The 20,560-nt window shown below is 40.1% G+C and overlaps 1 protein-coding gene across 1 annotated transcript in view; it reads right to left on the minus strand.

Annotated features, from left to right (window-relative positions):
* ZCCHC14 (zinc finger, CCHC domain containing 14) overlaps nt 1–20,459 on the minus strand; it is a 53,616-nt gene extending 33,157 nt beyond the window's left edge. Inside the window, exons 1-2 of the mRNA XM_009890032.1 lie at nt 19,896–20,459; nt 6,220–6,343 (exon numbers count right to left, since the gene is read on the minus strand). Of these exons, the coding sequence (XP_009888334.1) occupies nt 6,220–6,343; nt 19,896–20,459 (688 nt within the window). The remainder of the gene's footprint in view (nt 1–6,219; nt 6,344–19,895) is intronic.
* Nucleotides 20,460–20,560: the final 101 nt, after the last annotated feature.

Here is a 20,560-nt window from a genome sequence, read left to right on the forward strand (position 1 = left end):
GAAAAATTATATACAGTTGGTAGAGGGAGATTTTTCCTGAAGGATTATCATAGCCTAAATATTTCTTTAAGCCCTACCCTAACAGTAGTTGACCCAATATTGCTGGAGATGATGTATTTACTTAAAAATAGAATAATCCAGCTACACAACTGATGCAGAACAAGGCACTAAGAAGTCTGGACCCCGAACCAAAAGGATTTCAAAGCTTTTCTCCCCCTGTATTTTCTCCCTCCCTTCAACAGGCTGAACAACTGGTGTCAGACATTTCAGGAGGAAAAGACTGTTGATTGCCATTAACGAAGAGAGCTCCTGCAGTCTAATTTCTTGTGGAAAAAGGATGAGTCAAGGAAGTGGGAGATAAAAAGGTGCAAGACCATACAAGTACATTTTGCCAAGGAAAATAAATTGGGTATGAAAAATAGTGGTTAGAAGGTTTGGATAGCTTTTATCACACATTTCTGCTGACTATTGTAATGAAACGATTTAGATACCAAAGCTTGCTGCACACAACAATCAGCTTGACCTACCTGCAACTCATCCTACCTGAGGTCAACAGGATTACTGCGAACAAGGATATATTTTATATCCTAATATTAATCCAAAATTAAATCACTACATTACTGAGATGCATTTTCTCTAAAGTTTGCTTTTCCTCATGTCCACAGACTGCAGCTCCTTTTGTCCAATGAGTCATGTGCTATTCTATATATTTATTCCAGCCGGGGACACTGTCGAGGCTTTGTAGGACCCTGTATGTGGACTAATAGCCTACCTTCAATTAAGCAAGAAGTTTTACTGTGCTCAGCAGGAGCACTAAATGGAGTACAGATTGCAGAATAAAGCCTACTGCACTCATTTTACGTCTAAAAGCTTTACTCCTGTCCACAGAAAGCAGTTTGTGCCTATCATTAGAGGCATGTGTTGCAAGAATTGTGATTCAGCTTCGCTCTATGAGGATCACATTTCAACAGTTGCTTCACTTGAAATCAGACTGGCTTAGAGACAATTTTGAGGGTTTGTGTGGCAATATCGGAAAGGCAAGATAAATATACAGGAAACACAAGAATAGCGGAATTTCTGTCACCTCACAGAAAATGAGACTTGTTTAAGTCGAGGAGATGATCTTCCAGACTGCTTTGTGGAAGAACACAGTGGTAAGTGCCACCTGGAAAGCCTCAAAGCAGTAATGAACATCTTATAAATACCAACACAGAACTTCCACTGCAGAAAATTTAAAACAGAGGCTGTGACAAATCAAAATTTTACTCAGTATTATGAGAAATTACAGTATAAAGACTGCACAGTCTCTGTACTGTAGTGTTTTGCAACTTACATTGCCTTTATTATAAAGATTCTTTTGTTCTGCACTTCAACATCTGGTCTAATGTACTTTATTCCACTGCGCTTTTGGAAAATATGCTGTGGTCACTGACCATGTTTAATACATTGCTAAAATGTCACATGCACAGAGAAGTACTTGCCTACAGTGCTATCCACCTAATGGCCAAATCGTTCTGCTTGGAACCTTACAGTAAGAGTAATTAATAACATCTCTGGTGTACAGGAAATTCCTATCGCTTAAAAAAAAAATACAAAATAAGCTGAATTTTTCATTCAGCTTTGATAACCATAATTACTCTCTTTTGGGAATTGCCAAGGTCAGAACAACTCTACGTCCATAGGTTTACTACAAATAAGCTCTGTGAATGGGACTTCCCGTAGGTCAGACAGCTCCTCCTGGACTTTGGCATAACAACTGAATTTCCCTTAGCTACCAGCACAGGATTGCCTGTAAAACAAAAGTTGCTAGCAAATATACTATTTTTAACCAGTGACCTTCTTTACTCACCTGGGTCACTTGCTACTGGAAGAAGGTTCCAAGGTGGCTCCCCAGAAAATTTAGGGTACAATCCTAAATTTAAGACAACCAGCCTTGGTGCCTTTATCAGAATCCCTCCAAGTAAGTTTGCTGACTGTCATGGTTTAGGCTGGGCACTAAATGAACAACAGATGCTCTCTTTAACCACTCTCCCTTCCCAGAAGAGAAGGGAGAGAGAATAAGGGAGAGAGACTTATGGGTTGAAAAAAAAACCAAACAAAGCCCACTTTAATGAAACACTAATAATAAAAAGAAAAGATAATAATAAGACAATAATGAAATGTATACAATGTATACAAAACCAGCATTAAGCTCCCAGGATGGGAGTGACAGATGGGAATTGGATTCTGGATCTGGATTTAGAAACGCACAGATTGGGACCAAAGGCAGAAGAACGAACAGAGTCCTCCTCGGACACCGGCCACCGAAGAAGAGGCTGACCCCTTTGATCCCTCAGCTTTTATACCGAGTGTGATACAGATGGGATGGAATACCCTCGTTGGTCAGTTTTGGGTCACCTGTCCTGTCCGCTCCTCCCTGCAGGTGCAATGCCTCTACGCTTTTCCGCTTCCAACCCTCCAATGGGGCAAATAAAGTTAGCGGACCCTGGTCGTTATAGTATAAGCAAGTGCCTCTCTGCATACCATTCCTTGGCATTAACTATAAACATCAGGCCTTACCACTGCTAGAAGCAAAGACTGCCTGAAAAACATACCCTTAATTTCAGAGAGCAGAGTTAGAAAAGACTTAACCGAAAAGTAAAATCACTGAAAAGGAAATCGGTTCTGTTCTACCTCAAACCAGGACGCTGACTGTGCTGGCACTGTGCTGGGAAACACAAACCTGCCTATAGTAGGGACCATCACTACCCAGCTGCACCGTTGCCCATCAGGCAAGCATTTGCAAGCGTGAAATCTCATCTCTGAAACTGGAATCAACATTTTAACACTGACACCTTCTGCACCTCTATTTGCACTGGGTTCAGTTCTTGGAGTATTGCGGAAAAAAGCCTAGGGCAACACCAGGGAGACAGTGTGGCACTCAACTCACCCGGTATGCCAAAAACGCCCAACCTTCATTTGAATTTGATTGTTTTGTTTGGATCAGTGTTAAAATTATAGTTAAAACCTGACTACATTCTAGAAACCGTGGGAAGAGAGACAAAGATCTAGCAACACATCCCTCTTGGAATGTCAGTTACATGCAACACAAGAACATATCTGTATTTGCTTCTGTTCTCCTTGACCAGCGAGATCTGGCAATACCTTAAAAACCTGTAAATACGGCTCTCTGCAGCTTACAAGCACAAGAGCTGGTCCCTGAAAAGTCTCCACTTCCCAAAGTTACCTCCAGTTAAAATAACTTCCACATCTGTAAAAACAGGTTTGAACAACCCTAAATCACTGATGAAAAAAATATGAGTAAAAAGCACAATTTATACTGCATCTTACAGCTATTAGACTTCAGAAGAGATTTCACATCCTTCTATGTCAATACCCACCTGTATTTTTTCCTACACTTGCATGGGACAAATTATTGAACATTATTTTACAAAAGAAGAGTTCAGATACAGCACAGATACCCAAAATGCTTATGTCAACAGGTACAGGATCTTCCCAGTGTCACAACTTTTACTTTGCAGAAATGTCCATGTAGTTTACCCTGCACTGATACATGCAGAAGGGAGAACAGGCTTCAGCCAAGACGGAAGGACGAACATAGAAAAATTGGTTAATTTTACTAAATAACCATATGATTGTCCCCAGATGGTCACCACTCCCAACAACTTGGGCATTACAGCATGGATCTGTTACCCCAGTGCCTGACAGTGTTCCCACAGTTAGCTGGACCTCTCAGATAAAAGGAAATGTTTATGGATTTCTGAGACTGACACTCATTTCATAAATTCGTTTCTCAAGGCAGCAATATGCTGTGCAGATAGGACAGTGAAATCATTCAGAAGTTATGTATTTGACAAGTCTCTACATGAAGCACGTATGAATGTTCCCATCTAAGCGCTTAATGCAAATGCAAGTGCATACAGACTTCCACCACAGTTTGTTAGAGTATTCAGCAATACACTCCACTCTTCTCGTCTCCCTTCCATGTAGAAACTTGAAATATTTTATGCTAAATGCCAGTTTCAAAGTGTGGATTAGGGAAAAATACAACCACTGATAGCTTTCAGGTCCAACTCTACTACAAACCCATTCGCTGTTCTACTATACACGGAGTATGTTATATTACTGACATTTCTACAAATCAGGATTAAAACCATTCACTGGATTAATATAAACTGTCTCTAATCCAACTAAGCACAACAGATACTGCACCTTTCGTGAGCTTTCTCGTTTTGTGTCTGTTTCAGCTACTGCCTTTTTAACTGAGACACTTCCAGCGCCAGTACTTTGCCAAGAAAAGCACGATGAACTTAGGCAGCTCACTGTTTCTGACCACAAGGGAGAAGAAATCCTGTCCCCTCAAGCTGGCCGAAAGACTCACTAGAAAATATCAACACAAGAATTACACAACCGGTCAAGCAACCTGTCCATCCCGTACTCTCGTGACTGAATTTCATGTGCTGTAGGTTAAAAAGTTAGCGGCTCCTGCTAAATTAACAAATGTGTCTGTCTGCTATGAGAATCAGAAATCTGTAAGCGAACAATGGTGACTCCAGGCTGGCAAATAATCTTCAGTCGTACTCCAGCCTTAAGAGGCAGAACTCTGTACCAGACAGATCATCATATATCAAGGAGAACTCAACACAATCTTTGCTGCTGGTGAACCAGAAAGCAGAATATCAGTTAGTAAGAAAATTGTATTTGTTCCACAACATCTTTTACCAACTATCACTAAGGCAATCTATAAATTAAAAAGCTACATTCTCTGAAAACTAAGCAGGTATTCTATAAGAGAAAAACAGATCAGAGGAAAACCTAATTAATTTTCACAGTGTACCATGACTAATCTTGGCATATATGGTACTGGAATAGCAATCACTGAGTACAAATGAGAAAACAGTGTTGAACCCTGTCCTATTTTTCATCAGATGGAAGCCACAAACCTAGCCATGCTTCTGCTTAGTGTTGCATTTTCTTCTACCCTGATAGCTTTTACAGCTGGAGAAATAGCTACTTACAGCACTATTCTGCTGTAAAAAATTATTGCTACTTACAGCTACTGGGATTATAGTTGAGTATGTCACAGAAAAAGAGGTCTGGTGGAGGCAAGCTAAGAACATTTCCTTGGGACATTTAACCCTTTGCAACCTGTATCAGTCCTTCTGAGTGAGGATGTGCTCCAAAATCCTTGATCACAATTTATGGGGTATTAAACTATATTTGCAAGGGTATGCAGCAAGCCAGTGGCAGAGAAGGAAACAGAACTCTGAAGACCAAGTCCAAACAAAAAAAAAAACCCACACCAAAACCAATTCATATGGTCCATGACAGTATTTTTAATGACATTTGAAGGCAGTATACTAGTGCTGGTAATGTGATGGTATATTTTCCCTGCATTAGTTCTGCCATACAGAGCTATTTTTATTATTACCACAAAGAGTTCACAAAAGCTGCTCTACACAAATAGCAGCTCACAGTTCAAAGACTTTCCTCACTTAACAGTGCTTTTTGTATGCATTAAACAAAAATACTTAGTCACATTTTAACCTAGATGTTTTACTATTTGTAATCACAGCCTGGAGTGTGGAAATGGAATACATGCTTATTAACTCAAATTTGCTAAGCCCAGTTTTTAGCCAGGTCAGCATGCAATATAACATTACAAAAATAAGACTTATTTTGTGACAACATTCAGGGTGCACGCATGTGCTATAAAAGGTGCAACCTCTCTCTCCTATCGTCCACTCCGCTTCCCTCAGCTTCTCACTTTCTCTTGCTTCCCAAGAATGTGTAAGGTGGAAGTGGAAGCCTAACTGCTGTTTTAAATGCCTTCTCTTCTCCCCGGTAAAGCATCACTCATCACCATATGCTTCATCTAAGAAATAACCTGCTACTATAAGGATGAGAGGTGGAGTGCCAGAGATATGCACTCTTTAAGAATATAATATTTCATGAGAGCTAAGCGGGTATTTTAACTCATAAGAAACTTTCTTGCTTATTTTCCAACAGAAGAATAAGCATACTTGTCTCTCACTGTCCATTTTTCACTGATGCACTAATGCTTCCTACGAACACCCTTCCATGACATCCTTTGCTCAAGCCGATCCCGAAGTAAAGAAGCAAAATTCCAGTCTTCAATCAATTAAAATAATGCTAATCGCTATTAAGAGACACGAATTCATTCCCCCATTGGAAATACGCATGCGGAAAAGGACACACCTTTGGAGTGTTTCCCCGAAGGCCTCTTGGGTAATGACTCCTCAATGGAATGTGTTGATGTATGTAGTACATTTTCCAAACTGTTACTGACACTGTTGATGGGGGTCTCAGACCTTGGAGAGACCTGGGAAGAAAAAAAACCACAAAAATCCAATAAAATAAACTGAGGGAATGCACAAACATCACATCACACCTTCCTCCAGAGCGAGCAGAACCACTTATAAGGCAGTTAGGAGATGGTTGCTTCTTTTAAAACCAAGGGGTGTTACTACTGATATTCCACAAGTAACAGTTGAGGGAAGTTGTTTTAGTCAGCAGCTATTCACAAATCTAGATTATCTTAGCTAATCTATAAAGCTACTTAAAGTATAATTCTTTTTTAAACAATAGTCACACAGCAGTCAATTGTAGAGATATTGCAAGACCCTTAACCTCTTCATACTGCACTTCTTAACTTTTCAACATGAAAACTAGGGGAGAAGAGCTCTTGGAAAATATCCTTTTTACGTTATGTCACCCATCTACACAGATGCAGACTCAAGGTATTTCAAAGTATTTCCACACAGATTACAAGGAATGAATTCCAATTTAGCCAAAACCTAATTTTCTTGTCTTTACCATTTAAAAGCCTGCTATCATGATCATATTTCAATGAAAAACTGCACACTAAAAGCATGGCATGCAGAAGGCTGCATCATCAAAACAGACTTCATAACCTAATATGTACCTTCTAAACTGCATTCAGCATAAGAAAACGTTTTCACCATTACTTAAAACTACAGAAACAAACGTAAGTCATTAGAAAAGGCAGAACTGAACACTGCCCACTTCAGCGGCTGTCCACAAGAGCGTTCATAATTACGTAGCAACACATAAAAACATCTATTACTTGCAGTATAACATTCAGTGCCTGCCTCATAAGCGAGGCAATTACTCTCTTGTTTTCTAGGTAATGAGAAGCAGAAGTGGATGAACAGTTACATGAGCAGTACTGAACACAAGGGTTTAAGTATCTTAAAGAGGAAAGTGTGCTTTAAGAGGTAGTTAAGACTAACAAAAGCACTCATACTAACTAGTGCATTACTTGAATTTCAATTGCCACATTTCGAATAAACGGGAAACCCTGGTATGGAGATCTATAACTAGGATTTAACATGGATTTTAGCTTTTCACAAGCCACAGAAGAAAAGGTGCATCACGACATAACAAAAGAAGCTATCCTTTACTCCAAGTAATTAATACCAGCGACTACAGGTCCCTGTAAGGAAACAGGCTCTCTCAGACCCTGATTACTTGAGACAGTGCCATGAGTTAGGACAATTTACGCTTAAAACAATGCTTTGCTCAGCCTACCTTCAGCCTCACATATTGACATCAACTGGAATACACAGTCCAAGTCAAAAATAGCACATCCCTACCTCTATACAATATACCATAAACCTCTTGAAAGCTCTATTTTAAGACTGATGTTTATAGCTTTATATGCAGTTTAAGGCAGTAGCACAAGTGAAAGACTTGGTCTACCTGACATGCACAGAAAAAGTTTATATAGGCAAAGAAATCAATCCAGAAAGATGAGTGTCAAAAGAAAGAAGGATTACAGTGCCTGCTTTTCTTTTGAGTAGTTACTCTACTTCTTGATCAAAAATAAAGTTTATTTGTAGGCTTCTTCAGCACAGCTTTCCACCAATAACAAAAACTTAGTATCAAGGTTTCACATTAGAAAGACTAGACATTAAACTTTAAGCTTGGAGGGTGGAGAATAGTTTAAATCGCCGTGCCAAAGTCAGTCTTTACCAAATCTTATCTCACAGCGTCTCTTTCCTGGAGCTCATTAAACTCTCACTCCAGTGGATTGCCACTGAGAGGAAGTTCCAGCGGACTGAGCAATGACACCACCATCCTCCTGGCAATGGGAGATTTCAGAAGAGCAACCAAGTAACACAGCAAGCCAGAAAATTAGATTCAGGCAAGAGTATGTTATCCTAAACAACCAGGTTCCAAATATTCAGAACAATCAGCAAATATAAACACTTACAATACTTGAAACTGAGGAGGAACAGAGCCACATGGTTTCAGAAAAATCTCTAAACAAGCAGTTTATTACAATATATTGCCTCCTATCTTGTATTCCCTTCTCTCCACTATCCTCACAATAAGCATTGCGTGCAGTTTAAAATTTGCGTTTTGTTTACACATAACCTCCAGTTCTTTCCATAAAGATTTAATTTCTATATACTTGGTAAAGATTAATTTAGCCCATATGTCTTAACTGACTGAGCTCATATACTATCTGATTCAGTCACACATCAAAGCAAAGCAGTTTCAAATTGGCCTAGAAAAAAAAAAAAAATCACAAAGCTCTGATTAGTTCCAAATGGAGCGCTTTGTTAGTGAGCTGAATAGTGTTATAACCCGTGAATCTGACTGCTTAAAGCCTTCATTCCAAATTTTAAATAATTTTTTCCACCGATTTAAACATACCAATACTGCAAAGGTTTGGATTTGTTTAGGAAAAGTAAAATAATGAAAAATGTTTTGCAAATCAAAGTTTTATTTCCAAAATAGTAACAGCTTTTTTTTTTCTTTTCAATTTGAGGCCAAGCAAAACACAGAGGAACAATAACCCATCCGCTATGAACTGGAGAAGATACTGTCCTGGGAGAAACACTGGCAAAAGCTTAACAGTAGATGCCCAGGAAGGACTTGTCCAGATTCAACTGTAGAAACTCAGTGTCAGGTAAATTCTGGGAGGAATGTTGACCATACCTGAACACTACAGCAACCCCTAGTTTGGGATCAGGACAAACAACAACTAAGAAGTAGTCTACTAGATTCTGAATAAAGAACACGGCATTCCAGCGAGATAAAGATTCTGAGAAATGCTAAGCAAATTGCTTTGGACCTTTTAGGATCTGTAACATTTCTGAAGAAAGCCAAGACGCCATTAAAGAATAAGCATCTGCTTTTCAAGAACCGTTAAAGGCTTGTTTTCTAAAGCAGTAACAGCCCACAGTGAAGGTGGATAAGCTGGCATCACAGAAGCCAGAAATGTTCAGGCTATATACATCATAACAAGCCACAGGAGTGACATTTTAGAAATGCAGAAAAATTCACAAATCATTCAAGGTCTCAGAGGGCACAGCATCAGACATTTGAACAGAAGACTTTGGATTTTTCAACTTAAATTATTTGAGAACGTCAGCAGAAACAGTCCATGAAGACTAATCAAATATAACAGCAACTCCAGAGACTTAAAGCAATAGAAATACTCTTCACAAGACCTAATCTTACCCTTAGCCCAGCATTTTGTAGAGGGCCTGGGAGAAAGAAAGCCCTCAGTTGCACCTATCCACAGTTTAATTAGACTATTCATGAACTTTTTTAACTTCACAGTGGCCTGTAGGCTTATTCAACAACTCTAGAAGATGCACCACTCAAATGGGTGCAAAAGAGATTCTTAAACTATTTTTACTCAGCTATAATATTGTGTCTATTCCCTCCATGGCAAAGCATCTGGCTCACAGATGAACTTCTGGTTTTCCAGATTAAAACCTAGCTTGTCTCTTCAATTCCAAGTTCAAGTAGCAGCCGTTAACTGAAAATAACAAAGAAAATGCATCACTACCTAATGACTAAGTGAGGCTCAGCCCGAATTCTTCTGTGCCTCATTCTCCATAGTACTAAAGACAGTATCAAAACTGGTATCAGTCACTGAAAAGCACGTTCTTCCCAAGATGAGCTAGACAGAAGGATCCCGGAATGCCACCCTGAAGCCCTCCACCTCCAGCAGTTAACCAGGAAGAGAAATAGCTGCTTTAACTCAGGGCTTGAGGACAAACATGTCAAGGTACCAGAAGTCATTACTAGAATTTTAGCCATTATCACATTTTTCCCTTTTCACCTGCCAGCAAACAATAAGCCTTTTTTTTTTTTCCAGCAGAGTGCAGTGGTTTTCTTCTCGGCATCAGAGATATACTAACAGGCATAGATCTTCTTGGGTCAGCAAAAAAGTTCTAGAAAGCTCTCCAAAACCCTTAATCCATCAAAAAGCACACATTAAAAAAAATTAAAATCACACAACAAAACCACCAGGAGCAGCTACTTCAACAAGTTGTGTTTCTCTTTTGGCCATTGCTACCTGAAGTGGCTCTGCCACTGTCTAAGACAGTGGAAGTCAATATGGAAAATGGTAAATCTGTGAAGCCAGATTCAGTAACTGTTAGCTTTGCTCCCCAGGGACGATGCCTAACATTTAATATAGCAAAGTCTTTCATAAAAATAACAGGACTGATAGAAGTCAAACTTAACGTGGTAAGAATTTTACCAAAACAGAAATCATATGTTCCTTCTAAAAATAACTAAACAGAACACAGAAAATACATGGTTTAATAGCGAAGCACTTGCTGACTTAGTTTGAAGTGGAGCCAATACTAAAAATCAACACAGCTTACTACCTAAAGTGTAACATTACTTATAATTTAAGGAAAAAAAATGATACAGGATCTGAGGGAATAAAATACTGATTCTATACCTAGTTAGATATGAAATTTAGGTCACGCATTACACAGGAAAAGTGAACAAAATACAAAAGCAATGAGTCAGTAGTGAGATCCTAGGGCTGCAGCTAAAAGCCACAGGAACACGTTCTCCATTGATCACACCGGAAGACTTTTGCACATGATGTTCAGTTTTCAAAAGTGGCCAATGATACACTGGGAAACTCCCACAGATAAATGCTTCTGCCGATACTTGCTTTGGGAGTCTCCATTAAAAAAAGGTTTTTCATAATCATAAACTGGCCTCCATGCTTGAGGCTGACACAGATAACGTGTAAGAGTGCACTCAGGAATTGCAGTACTAAAGTCTGGGGAGGGAAACAGTCAACTCCATTCACTCCTGCCAGTTTCATATTAGTGAGTATTAACAGCAGCTTATTTTGAGGTTAACACCAAGGTCTTTATCACATTGCAATCCTGTTTGCAAAAATGCCCCAGCAGAAGCTTCATTGCAAGGATACAGCCCTCGCATGCTTAGGCAGATAAGCTGCTATTTCCCAACAGAGGTACATGACTCAGGTTCCCAAATAATTTGAAAAAAAAATGCATCGCTAACACTCAGGTGTCAGTCTAGCGATGCGTAAGATTGTTCAGTAGGCCAAGTCTGAGCCAGAAACCAGAGCAACCAATGCAAGGACCTGAAACTCAAAATCTACTGAGACTACAAAACCAGGGGGAGCAAGACGGAGCAAACATCTTCCTCTTGGAAGCAACAAGCCATTAGTCTGCCCAGCTGCTTGTGAAACCATAGCCTCAGGCACCAGTTCTGCATTTACTTATATATGCAAATACCTGAGTGTTCTCCCACCAGAAGACCAAAATTAAAAACTACTCCTTTTGAAGATTTGAGCCCTTCCACGAGGATGTTTAAGGAACGCTCACAAACACACCCAATTTTTCACATACCTAGTGAAGTCCTCAGCACCTCTCAACGCTCAGATTTACACGTTCAGTTATTTTGTTGGACTGGGACACGAATACAACTGAAAGTGTTTGGTTTGTACTAGAAATTCATGCCGCTCCAACAGCCAGGGTCTACCATCAAAGAGGTAAGAATGAGGTGCAATCAGGTCAGGTGTGTCCATGTTCCTCAACAGCTACAAAAGGTCCCACACCCGTTCTTAAAGGAAGTTGGTAAAAAAGCATCCATCTTTGAACACAAAGGCAATTCACAGTGAAATGGGATACAGATCAGATGCTTTTGTCCTGCGAGACTAGTACTGGAATGAAATGAGGCATGAAGTACTTAAACACTATGGGACAATCACATACCTACTGCAAGGCTCCATTATAAATTCTGTAGAGCTGAATTATATATTATATATTAGCCCGGGTTCTATTTTACAGACTAAGTCATTTCCACTAAAAAAACTTTACTTCAGGAATTGTGAATACTTTGTTAACACTAGGAACATAAATCTACCATAGAGTAACTAGACTTCATTGTGCTGCATGTTTGTCATTCAAGACACAGTCAGAAGAAGCATTTGAAAACACCTGGCAACTCTAGTTTGTGCAAAGATGTGCGCTCACCCCGTAAGCCAAACAAGTGAAGCTGCGCTCCGCAAAGAAGTTTTACAATTATTTAATATTAGCTAATGCAATGTTTTCTGCCACCACGACACAGTCTCCAACAGTTAACTGTATGAGCTTGCCAAACGGGCAGAATATGTCGGATTTCCCGCTGAAAAGATGCACTAAGTTTGAAGTCCAAAGGGAACAACTCTCTATGAAAGGCAACAGAAAAAAACACCAGTATTAACACAATAAGCTACAAAACAACAGCCTGTTTAATCTACCTGACCTTCCATGATTTGCTATAGCTTAACAGACAGGCTGCAAGTGCAACCAGTTCACTCACACTGTGCTAATTCAAGGCACTTCCATTCCAGACTCCTGGTGCATAAGGCGTATTTCAAAAAAGACAGATGACGAGAAATACATTTTATTTTTCCTTCAAAACAAAGAAATCAAATCTGAATTTTACAAACCAATCATTAGAAACATCTCAAAATCAAAACAGATAGCTGCTTATAACCAGACCTCGAAAGAGATACCGCTGCTCTATATCCCAGCACTGATGTGCAAGTATGTCCCCGTTTCTTCACCTGCATGCTATCAAAAGCCGAAAGCACAGCCACCAGAAGGGAAGATTACCTTAAACTTCCCAAGAGAATTCAAAGTGTAGCATGTTCCTATCTGCTATACAAGCCTTTGGGCCTTAATGACATCTGCCTTTAAAACATTAATATTGTGTTGACTTTAGAGCTACCATATTTATGTTGCCAGCACATGGGTGGGAAATTGCCCCCACAGGGCCAGTACATGCAGTTGGGAGGTAAAAGACAGTCAAAGCAGCGATTCGAAAGTCTGCTGAAGTATAATCCAAGCAATGATATCATAAGCCTTTCCTTGGTGGAGTGGTTCATTGCCACTCCGGTCTCTTCTGCAACAATTCACAAATTAACAAGTTTGGCAGAAGTAATTTGACAAGTCACAAGTTCACTGACTGTAATTTCCCCCTCCTTCCTCTCCTCAATATCCACTGAAGTAATAGCCTGAGTATAATAAAACTACTTGTGGCAGAAAAAGTAAGACACTGGAAAATAATTTATAATATGCATGAAAAATGCTCACTTTCACTATTTATCACCATGACTGGGCAGGTCTTTAATTAAAATTAAGATCTTACCCTTAAGTAATTGATCTTATTATTTCTGGATCATTTCAGCTATTTACAAAAATCCCGAAACCCTATATTGGCCAGAACACCTGTTAAAAAAGTTCATCCCTTCCAATGCTTATTATTAGATACTCATACCAAAAGGACTAAAAGAAAAATTCTATTTTAGCACGAAGCAGGAGCAAGGAATTTAGATGTTTGCTCTTTACAAAACCTATGCAAAGAAAGCTCATTACAAAACCTATGCAAAGAAATACAGATCTCAACCATATCAACATCTCTTTGCTAGATTTAATAACCATTTAAATCTACATAGGGAACAATTTCAATTCAACTTGCTCCAATTCTTTTGCCGAAGAGTAAAATTCTAGTTTAACTGTGACAATGGTTCTTATTTCAATAGACAAACTAGATCTAGCATTGCTATAATAAGTTTCTATGGATTCACAGAAACTCTTATCTGTATTCTCAGGAATAACTTTTTTTTTTTTTTGAGAAAAAGGGCTCAAGAGCAAGTGGTAAAACACAGTCACTGCAGTATTTGAATATAGAAGATGACTATATATGTCTCTTTACCAGAACACACTTAAAGGTATCACAGGTACTACTGCACTGAAGTCCATAGAAGACTCAGAGCTCTACCCTGCTAGAAAGAGGCAGCGCTGTATCTAATAACGAGCTAAAAGATGACAGGATCTGTTCTAGCAATTCAAACATTTAAAAAAAAAAAAAACCTCGCTAAACCAAATGGCTAAATACTTCCAAACAAGGATGCTGTTCAGTACTTTTGAAGTTAGACACTGGAATGCTTGTTAGGTGTGGTTAACTACTGCTGGCTCTGCTTTTCTAAGGAGGATCTGCATACAGCTTCTACGCTGATTCAATTAAAACAGTTTGAAGTCTGGTACAGTTCAAAATGTCCAACACCTTACATTGCACATTTTGTTATTCCAGAATAACACACATGCATTTTGATTGCAGAAGAGATGACGCCTACTTCAATGTTGTTTAACTGACAACTAACAGTTACAAGGTAATTTGTAGAAAGAAAGAGTAAATTAAAGAAGTGCAGCGGAACGCACTCTTAAAACAAAAACTTTATTCAGCCTGTGCAAAAAATGAGAAAACAGTTCACGGAAAAAACAACATCATTATTAGCTCAACACAAATTTTTTGGCTGCTCTGTCCCTGACGTTTGGATGTACAGTGCATTTCCCAAGCAAACTAATTTAGGTTCTTAAATTCAAGTTCATCACGTAACACATGATTAGGCAAAGTGAATTTGGTGGTAATTAATACTGTAACTACATGAGACCGTTGTCTTTCAAGGACCCCTTTATAAGTTAAGCTCATTTCTGAAAATATTGCAGGCTTGAGGCTGAACTATTTTATTAGTTACAAAAACTTTCAAACAAGAATACAAGTAAGAAATGAGCCAGAACTGGAAGCCTCGCATTTCTTAACTGGAACATCAAGAGGCACGTGCAATCCGTCTTGCCTCAAGTACCCCAAATACTAAAAGGACATGCAAGGATTAGCACATGTCACCAGCTGGAAGCTGTAAGACCTGCCCCTACAGCTCCTGAGATAGTTTCATGTGTTTTTGAAAATGAGATCATTCCTGAGATAGCAACTACTGATATTGGCAAGTAAACACCTCTAATCCTAGCTAGCAACTGCTATTAACACGGTAATCTACTAAAGCTATGAAATACCTTCAGTGGGTTAGAAGGCTAAAAATTAGGTTTTTCATCATTTACTTTATCCCTACAAAGCTAGCACAAAAGCCACAAACGCATCTGACATTGATCACTTAATAGCTAGATTGCTTAACTCTGTGAGGACCTCAGGACTCAGTTTCTACCCAACAAATAATAGTTTTTTCCAACTCATCGTTCCACAGATGAAATAAATGTCTCTGAATATTTCTGAAGATGGCGTATGTAACTTCAATCACCTGTACAGAAAGGTGAAGGTATTTGAAATGGACCCCTCAGAACATCAGCTCTGCGCAGCTCCCAATACATAGTCTTTAGTTATTTCTAAGTTTTCGATGAGCCTAGGGAATTAGCACGGGTGAAAAATAGCATCTTATGCTATAAACTTGAAATAGCCATTGGTGCAGTATTTGGAAACTGACTACGCAAGAGCCCCGTTTCCCCATTCACAAGGTATCAACCTGAAACGGCCACATAACTACAGTGCCACTGACTTATTTCCTTTCAGCTGCAAACAAACTGTAGTCAGACTTACTATTTATGACCCCGGTTCTGCAGCTGAAGCCACAACCAGATCAGTGCACTAACTGTACTGAAGAGCTCTTGTCAGTCAGCAAGCAGAGCAGGCACTAAGCAGCCAAAGCATTATCTTATTTCCCTGTTTTTACAGAATGATCTCAATGAGTAGATGAAACAACTCCGAGAAATACAAGGTGACAGACTCACAAATAACTTCTCTAGTTCTGGAAGTTACTAATGCATGTAGACTTCTTGAGAGAAAAAGTTAGCTCATGCAGAGATTCATATTATTACGGATACATAAATGCCAGTATCCAAATAGGTCCTGGTATGCCATTATCTTCAAGACAGAAGCCTAAGGGGCTCTGTAAGACAGCATCACTACAGCCTCAAAGCAACCAAGAATGAATAAAAACATCAAGTTTTCACCTGTAGCAAAAAGAGATGTTCATTGTCACAAGTCATATACAACAGAAGTCTGAATGGGTGGTTCAAGATGTTGGGAGACAGTTTTGAGAGATTTCTCCCTTCACTGTGGGTCTCAAATTCAGCAGTGACAACTTGCCTATCAAAGTACCTGGATGCGTACGTGCACAGCAGGAGACATTTGGCTACTGTGCCCTACATTCATGTGCCCTGATGCTTCCAGCTCCCCCTCCTCTAGAAAAAGAGCAGCAGTTTGCAGCTCTGAGCACTGTACCTCAGCACATAAATGAGCCTTCAGATGCTAGGCTCTAAGTGCTGGCCAGAAACCCATTCTATCTCCTTTGTGGCAAAGGTATAAAAGACAACTCAATAGGCATCTTAAGGTGCAAAACCAGCCTGAAAATTCAGTTGCATCACTTCCAGATCAAAATAATCCCATTACGGCTAATTCCAGGAACAAAAGTGTTTAGAAACCCGATTCTTGAGATACATACTTGGGCTTCATCGGAAGACAATTTGCACTGTTTCAATTTTTAAAAGCCATACAACCACCTTCAATTTTATGCCTACAAGCAAAAAGTTTGAAGAAACCATAACTCAAGTCCTGCAAGCATTGGCACTGCTCAAAACCAGAATAAAATACAGGACAAGCCAAGGGGCAGAAATGATCATCTTGACAGAGACTAAAACAATAGTCTGCTGTAGAGAGGACAGCGTTCTCCCTACTTAGGGCAAGGAAACTTAGTGTTCATTTTGTACTATCAAGCAGAGACCACGGATCTAATAATTACTGACCTACTTAAAGCCAGCCACAGCCACCTTTTCCTGTAAAGTTAAGATTCGTATAATCCAAGAATAATCTCGAAAAGCACAAATTAGAGCAAAAAGATACTGGCAGCTGTTTTGAGCTTCCTTGTAGTTGGCAATTGCAGCAGACAGTAAAAGACAACAGCAAAAAGTAGTGGTTTGCATCACTAACCAACTTGAAATGTGTCCACCCACACCAAAGCAACTTTAAGAATCATGAAGTGTTTACAGTAATTTTGTATCAACTGTTCAGTCTCTTCACTATTATACACAAGTTATTTTTGAGAGATTTCACTGTAAGATGTGAAAGAGAGAGGAGATGGAAAGAGGACTGCAAGCGCCAATTCTCTGGAAAAAAGCTGCAGCTAATATCTAGTTGGATCATATTTTAATAGGACTGACTACGCAGAAGCAGCACATTTCCATTTGTTTCTGCAAAGAGAGCAAAGAGCACTGTTCAACTTTTTTGTTGCATCTCCCCGAATAAACAAGTTAAACGTAAATCATCAGGAACTGTAATGGACCTCTAGTTATACAGAAAAACAGGTAGTCACACAAGTGTTAGTCCCTATTCCCACAGGCAGCACCAGGGAAAGGCTGAAGGATAACTAGCCCTGTTCACAAAGAGCTCTCTATTTGCGTGCCATTTACACATCACTCCATTCCAGCTTCCAAAAGTTTCTCAGGACCTCAAGTGGTGACCACTTCTCCAGCTCGTTTTCAAAGGATGAGCTCAAAGAGGTTTGCGCTTGAGAATTTAGAAGCAGCATTCATACAATTTAACACACGGCGCTGACTTCAAGTACCAACTTAGTGTAGCTCAAGCTGTAGTAAAGCAACAAGAGTGATGAGAAAGTGCTGGCTCCGGGGAAGAAATTCTCCTCCAATTCTGAAGAGGACGAAGCGCGCAGGACTCTTGGCAGGCAGCAGCCCAGTGCAGCTCACTTTCTCTTGACATCTGCATTGTTTTTTTTCTAGGTGATGTTACAACACAAGTATTGTCACAACATAACTTGGTAACATCACAAGATCTAAGTCCACAGCGTTGGAATTTATTTGTGCATATTTAAACAGGGCTGAATGGAGAAAGACAGTGTTTCTTCCACTTGCTTCATCCAACTCCTGTTTTAAGCCAACTGCTTACTCTAAAAGTAGCAAAATGACCCAGCTATCAACATTGAAAAAAATTAACAAACTTAAGAGGAAATCTGCATCTGTTCAAACAAAATGCATGTTCCAGAGGCTGTGAATGCAAAGTCACCTTTTTTCCCCTCCCTCTCAACAATTTCTTACTCAGACACCGGTATTCTTCAACACCAATTTCTTAAAAAAAAAAAAAAGTATTTTTGAAGAGAACACCCTTCAATGAGTTCAGAAGGAAAATAACCTAACAATACTCAAATGACTGTCCTGTATGCCTTATTGCTGGCACGAAAAATGGTAGGATGGATTCTCCGTCCATCTTAGATTGACATAAATAGTGCCACAGTTTTTCAGCTACATAAATCGTGCACTATTTGTGAAGCTTTGAAAGCATACTCTAAAAAATGTTCCTGCTTGCATAATTTTATCTTTTTTTGCTCATCTTATTTTGGGAAAACTTGTATATGATTTAGACTTTCCTTTCAAACCTAGAGTCCATGCATCTTTTAAATAAGGGAAGTGGCAAGTAGTTAAGTATCTGAAAGGAAGCTTTTTCTGGTTTTAATTATACTCTTCTACATTCCGTGTGAAATATTCTTTCCATCTATATTTTATTCATGTAGAGGTTTAAACTGAATAAAGAGGCATTCTCATACCCTGTTCTTTCTCCTTAAAATGTCAGGAATAAGCACTATTTAAAGACACAGGAAAGGAAGATTAAGACAAATAAGAACTTTAATAACACTCATCTAAACTTTATAGTTAAAGCAGCGGTATTCAAAGAAACACAAAATTGGAAGGAAATTTGTATTCAGGAGAAGACCAAACACACATTTCTGTCTCAATCTGAATTTCAATGCTTAACTTAATGGAATCTCTACTGAGCCCTCAGAAACAGCTTTATTTAGATACTACTACAAAACAGGGATTTTCACAGGCTTTAGGCATACACCGTATTTCCCAATAGAAGGGTAATGTAGTTATTTGCTGACTGAGATTTGTACATCCTCAGAAGCTACAGCCTGTTAACTGATCACATGCGCCCACTTAGCTGGTACTTTGTTTGAACTTTCAAGCAGGTTAGATTCAGTCAAGAAGACAGTTTGACTCCCTAATTTGTAGCAGGCTAAGAGTACTTTAAGCAGTTAGTAACAAATCTAATTACTAACAGCACCTCTTAAAATGTTACTGCCTAGCTTAATTGCTGGCAATTGAATAAACGAACAGCAAGTTAATGACAGTGAACCACTGACACAAGAATCAATACCCAAGAGATTCAGAAAGACAGGCAACCTCAACATTTCTCTAAGTTTAGTATCAGAAACTCAAAATATTTGCTATAACATTCCTCTAAACAAAACCCAAACTCACCAAGATGCCTTTGCCACTGGACAGCTACTCCCAAAGCTGATCCTCCTTTCCAACTTCTTCCAGGGAAACTTTTAAACAGATGCTCGCTCACAAATCCAGAGATACTACATGTTTGTTTCCCCTACTAAATCACTGGTCTTCCATAGAACTGGCAGGACTGTCCCCTCAGCAGATGTACTGCCAGAAGCAATCACTTAAGGTTTATAGTGCTGCCCGTTGCTCACCTTGTGAACCCCTTCTCATTTAAGTGTCATGAGCCCATAAAACCTCCATGCATCTCATCTTTGACCATACCCATCATGAACCACGCAAGCAATCTCTGCCAGTCTCTTAGGCTGCCATTTATCACTAGAACGCCTGTACTAAAAGAAAGGTTTAAAATCACATCTGAAGACACAACCCAGTGCCCTGCAGCAGTACCATTACGGTGTGCAAAAGCAGGATACCCACCTTATGGCAGCCAGGATAGGTTGCCATGGTGTTGAGGGTAGAGGTGCTGGGATTCTTGCTGGTGCTGGCCATGATGTTCTGAATCTGGGTGAGCTCTTGCCTCAGCACCTGTTTCTGGTGGAAGCTGAAAGCAGGGTGGTTGGACGCCATCGTGAAGAGCAACAGGAACTCATCCCCCGTGCGGCCCTCATTGAGTTGTAGTCCATAGTTGTTGATGACCGAATCGATGTGGGTAAGGGTACGGAAGAGGACCCCGGCCGCCTCTCGGTGGGCAGACCCGAGCAGGGCGAGAGAGACCAAAAGTTTGCTGCGCACCACCTCATCCGTCAGGTTGGTGAGGCTCCCCAGGTCGGCGGGGTTGTTGGCCTTGATTTCGGAGTCGCGCAGGGAGTGGTAGTCCTTGCGGGCCAGGTCCTCCAGGCAGGCGCCCAGGAAGCGCAGCTCCAGCGGGATGCAGAGGTCCAGGAGGCCGCAGAGGAACTCCACACGCTGCGGGGAGGGCAGCTCGGAGAACCAGCGGTACACGCCGTCCCGCTGCAGCCGCGGGCACCGCTTCTCCACCATGGTGCTTCGCCTACCCCCGGCCCGGAGGGAGCACACCCTGCTGGGGGCAGCGCCGGCGAGGGCGGGCGGCAGCGCCCCGAGGGGGGCCCGCAAGGCCGGCG

This window comes from Charadrius vociferus, unplaced genomic scaffold, assembly GCF_000708025.1.
Source record: "Charadrius vociferus isolate BGI_N301 unplaced genomic scaffold, ASM70802v2 scaffold1028, whole genome shotgun sequence".
NCBI classification, from domain to species: domain Eukaryota; kingdom Metazoa; phylum Chordata; class Aves; order Charadriiformes; family Charadriidae; genus Charadrius; species Charadrius vociferus.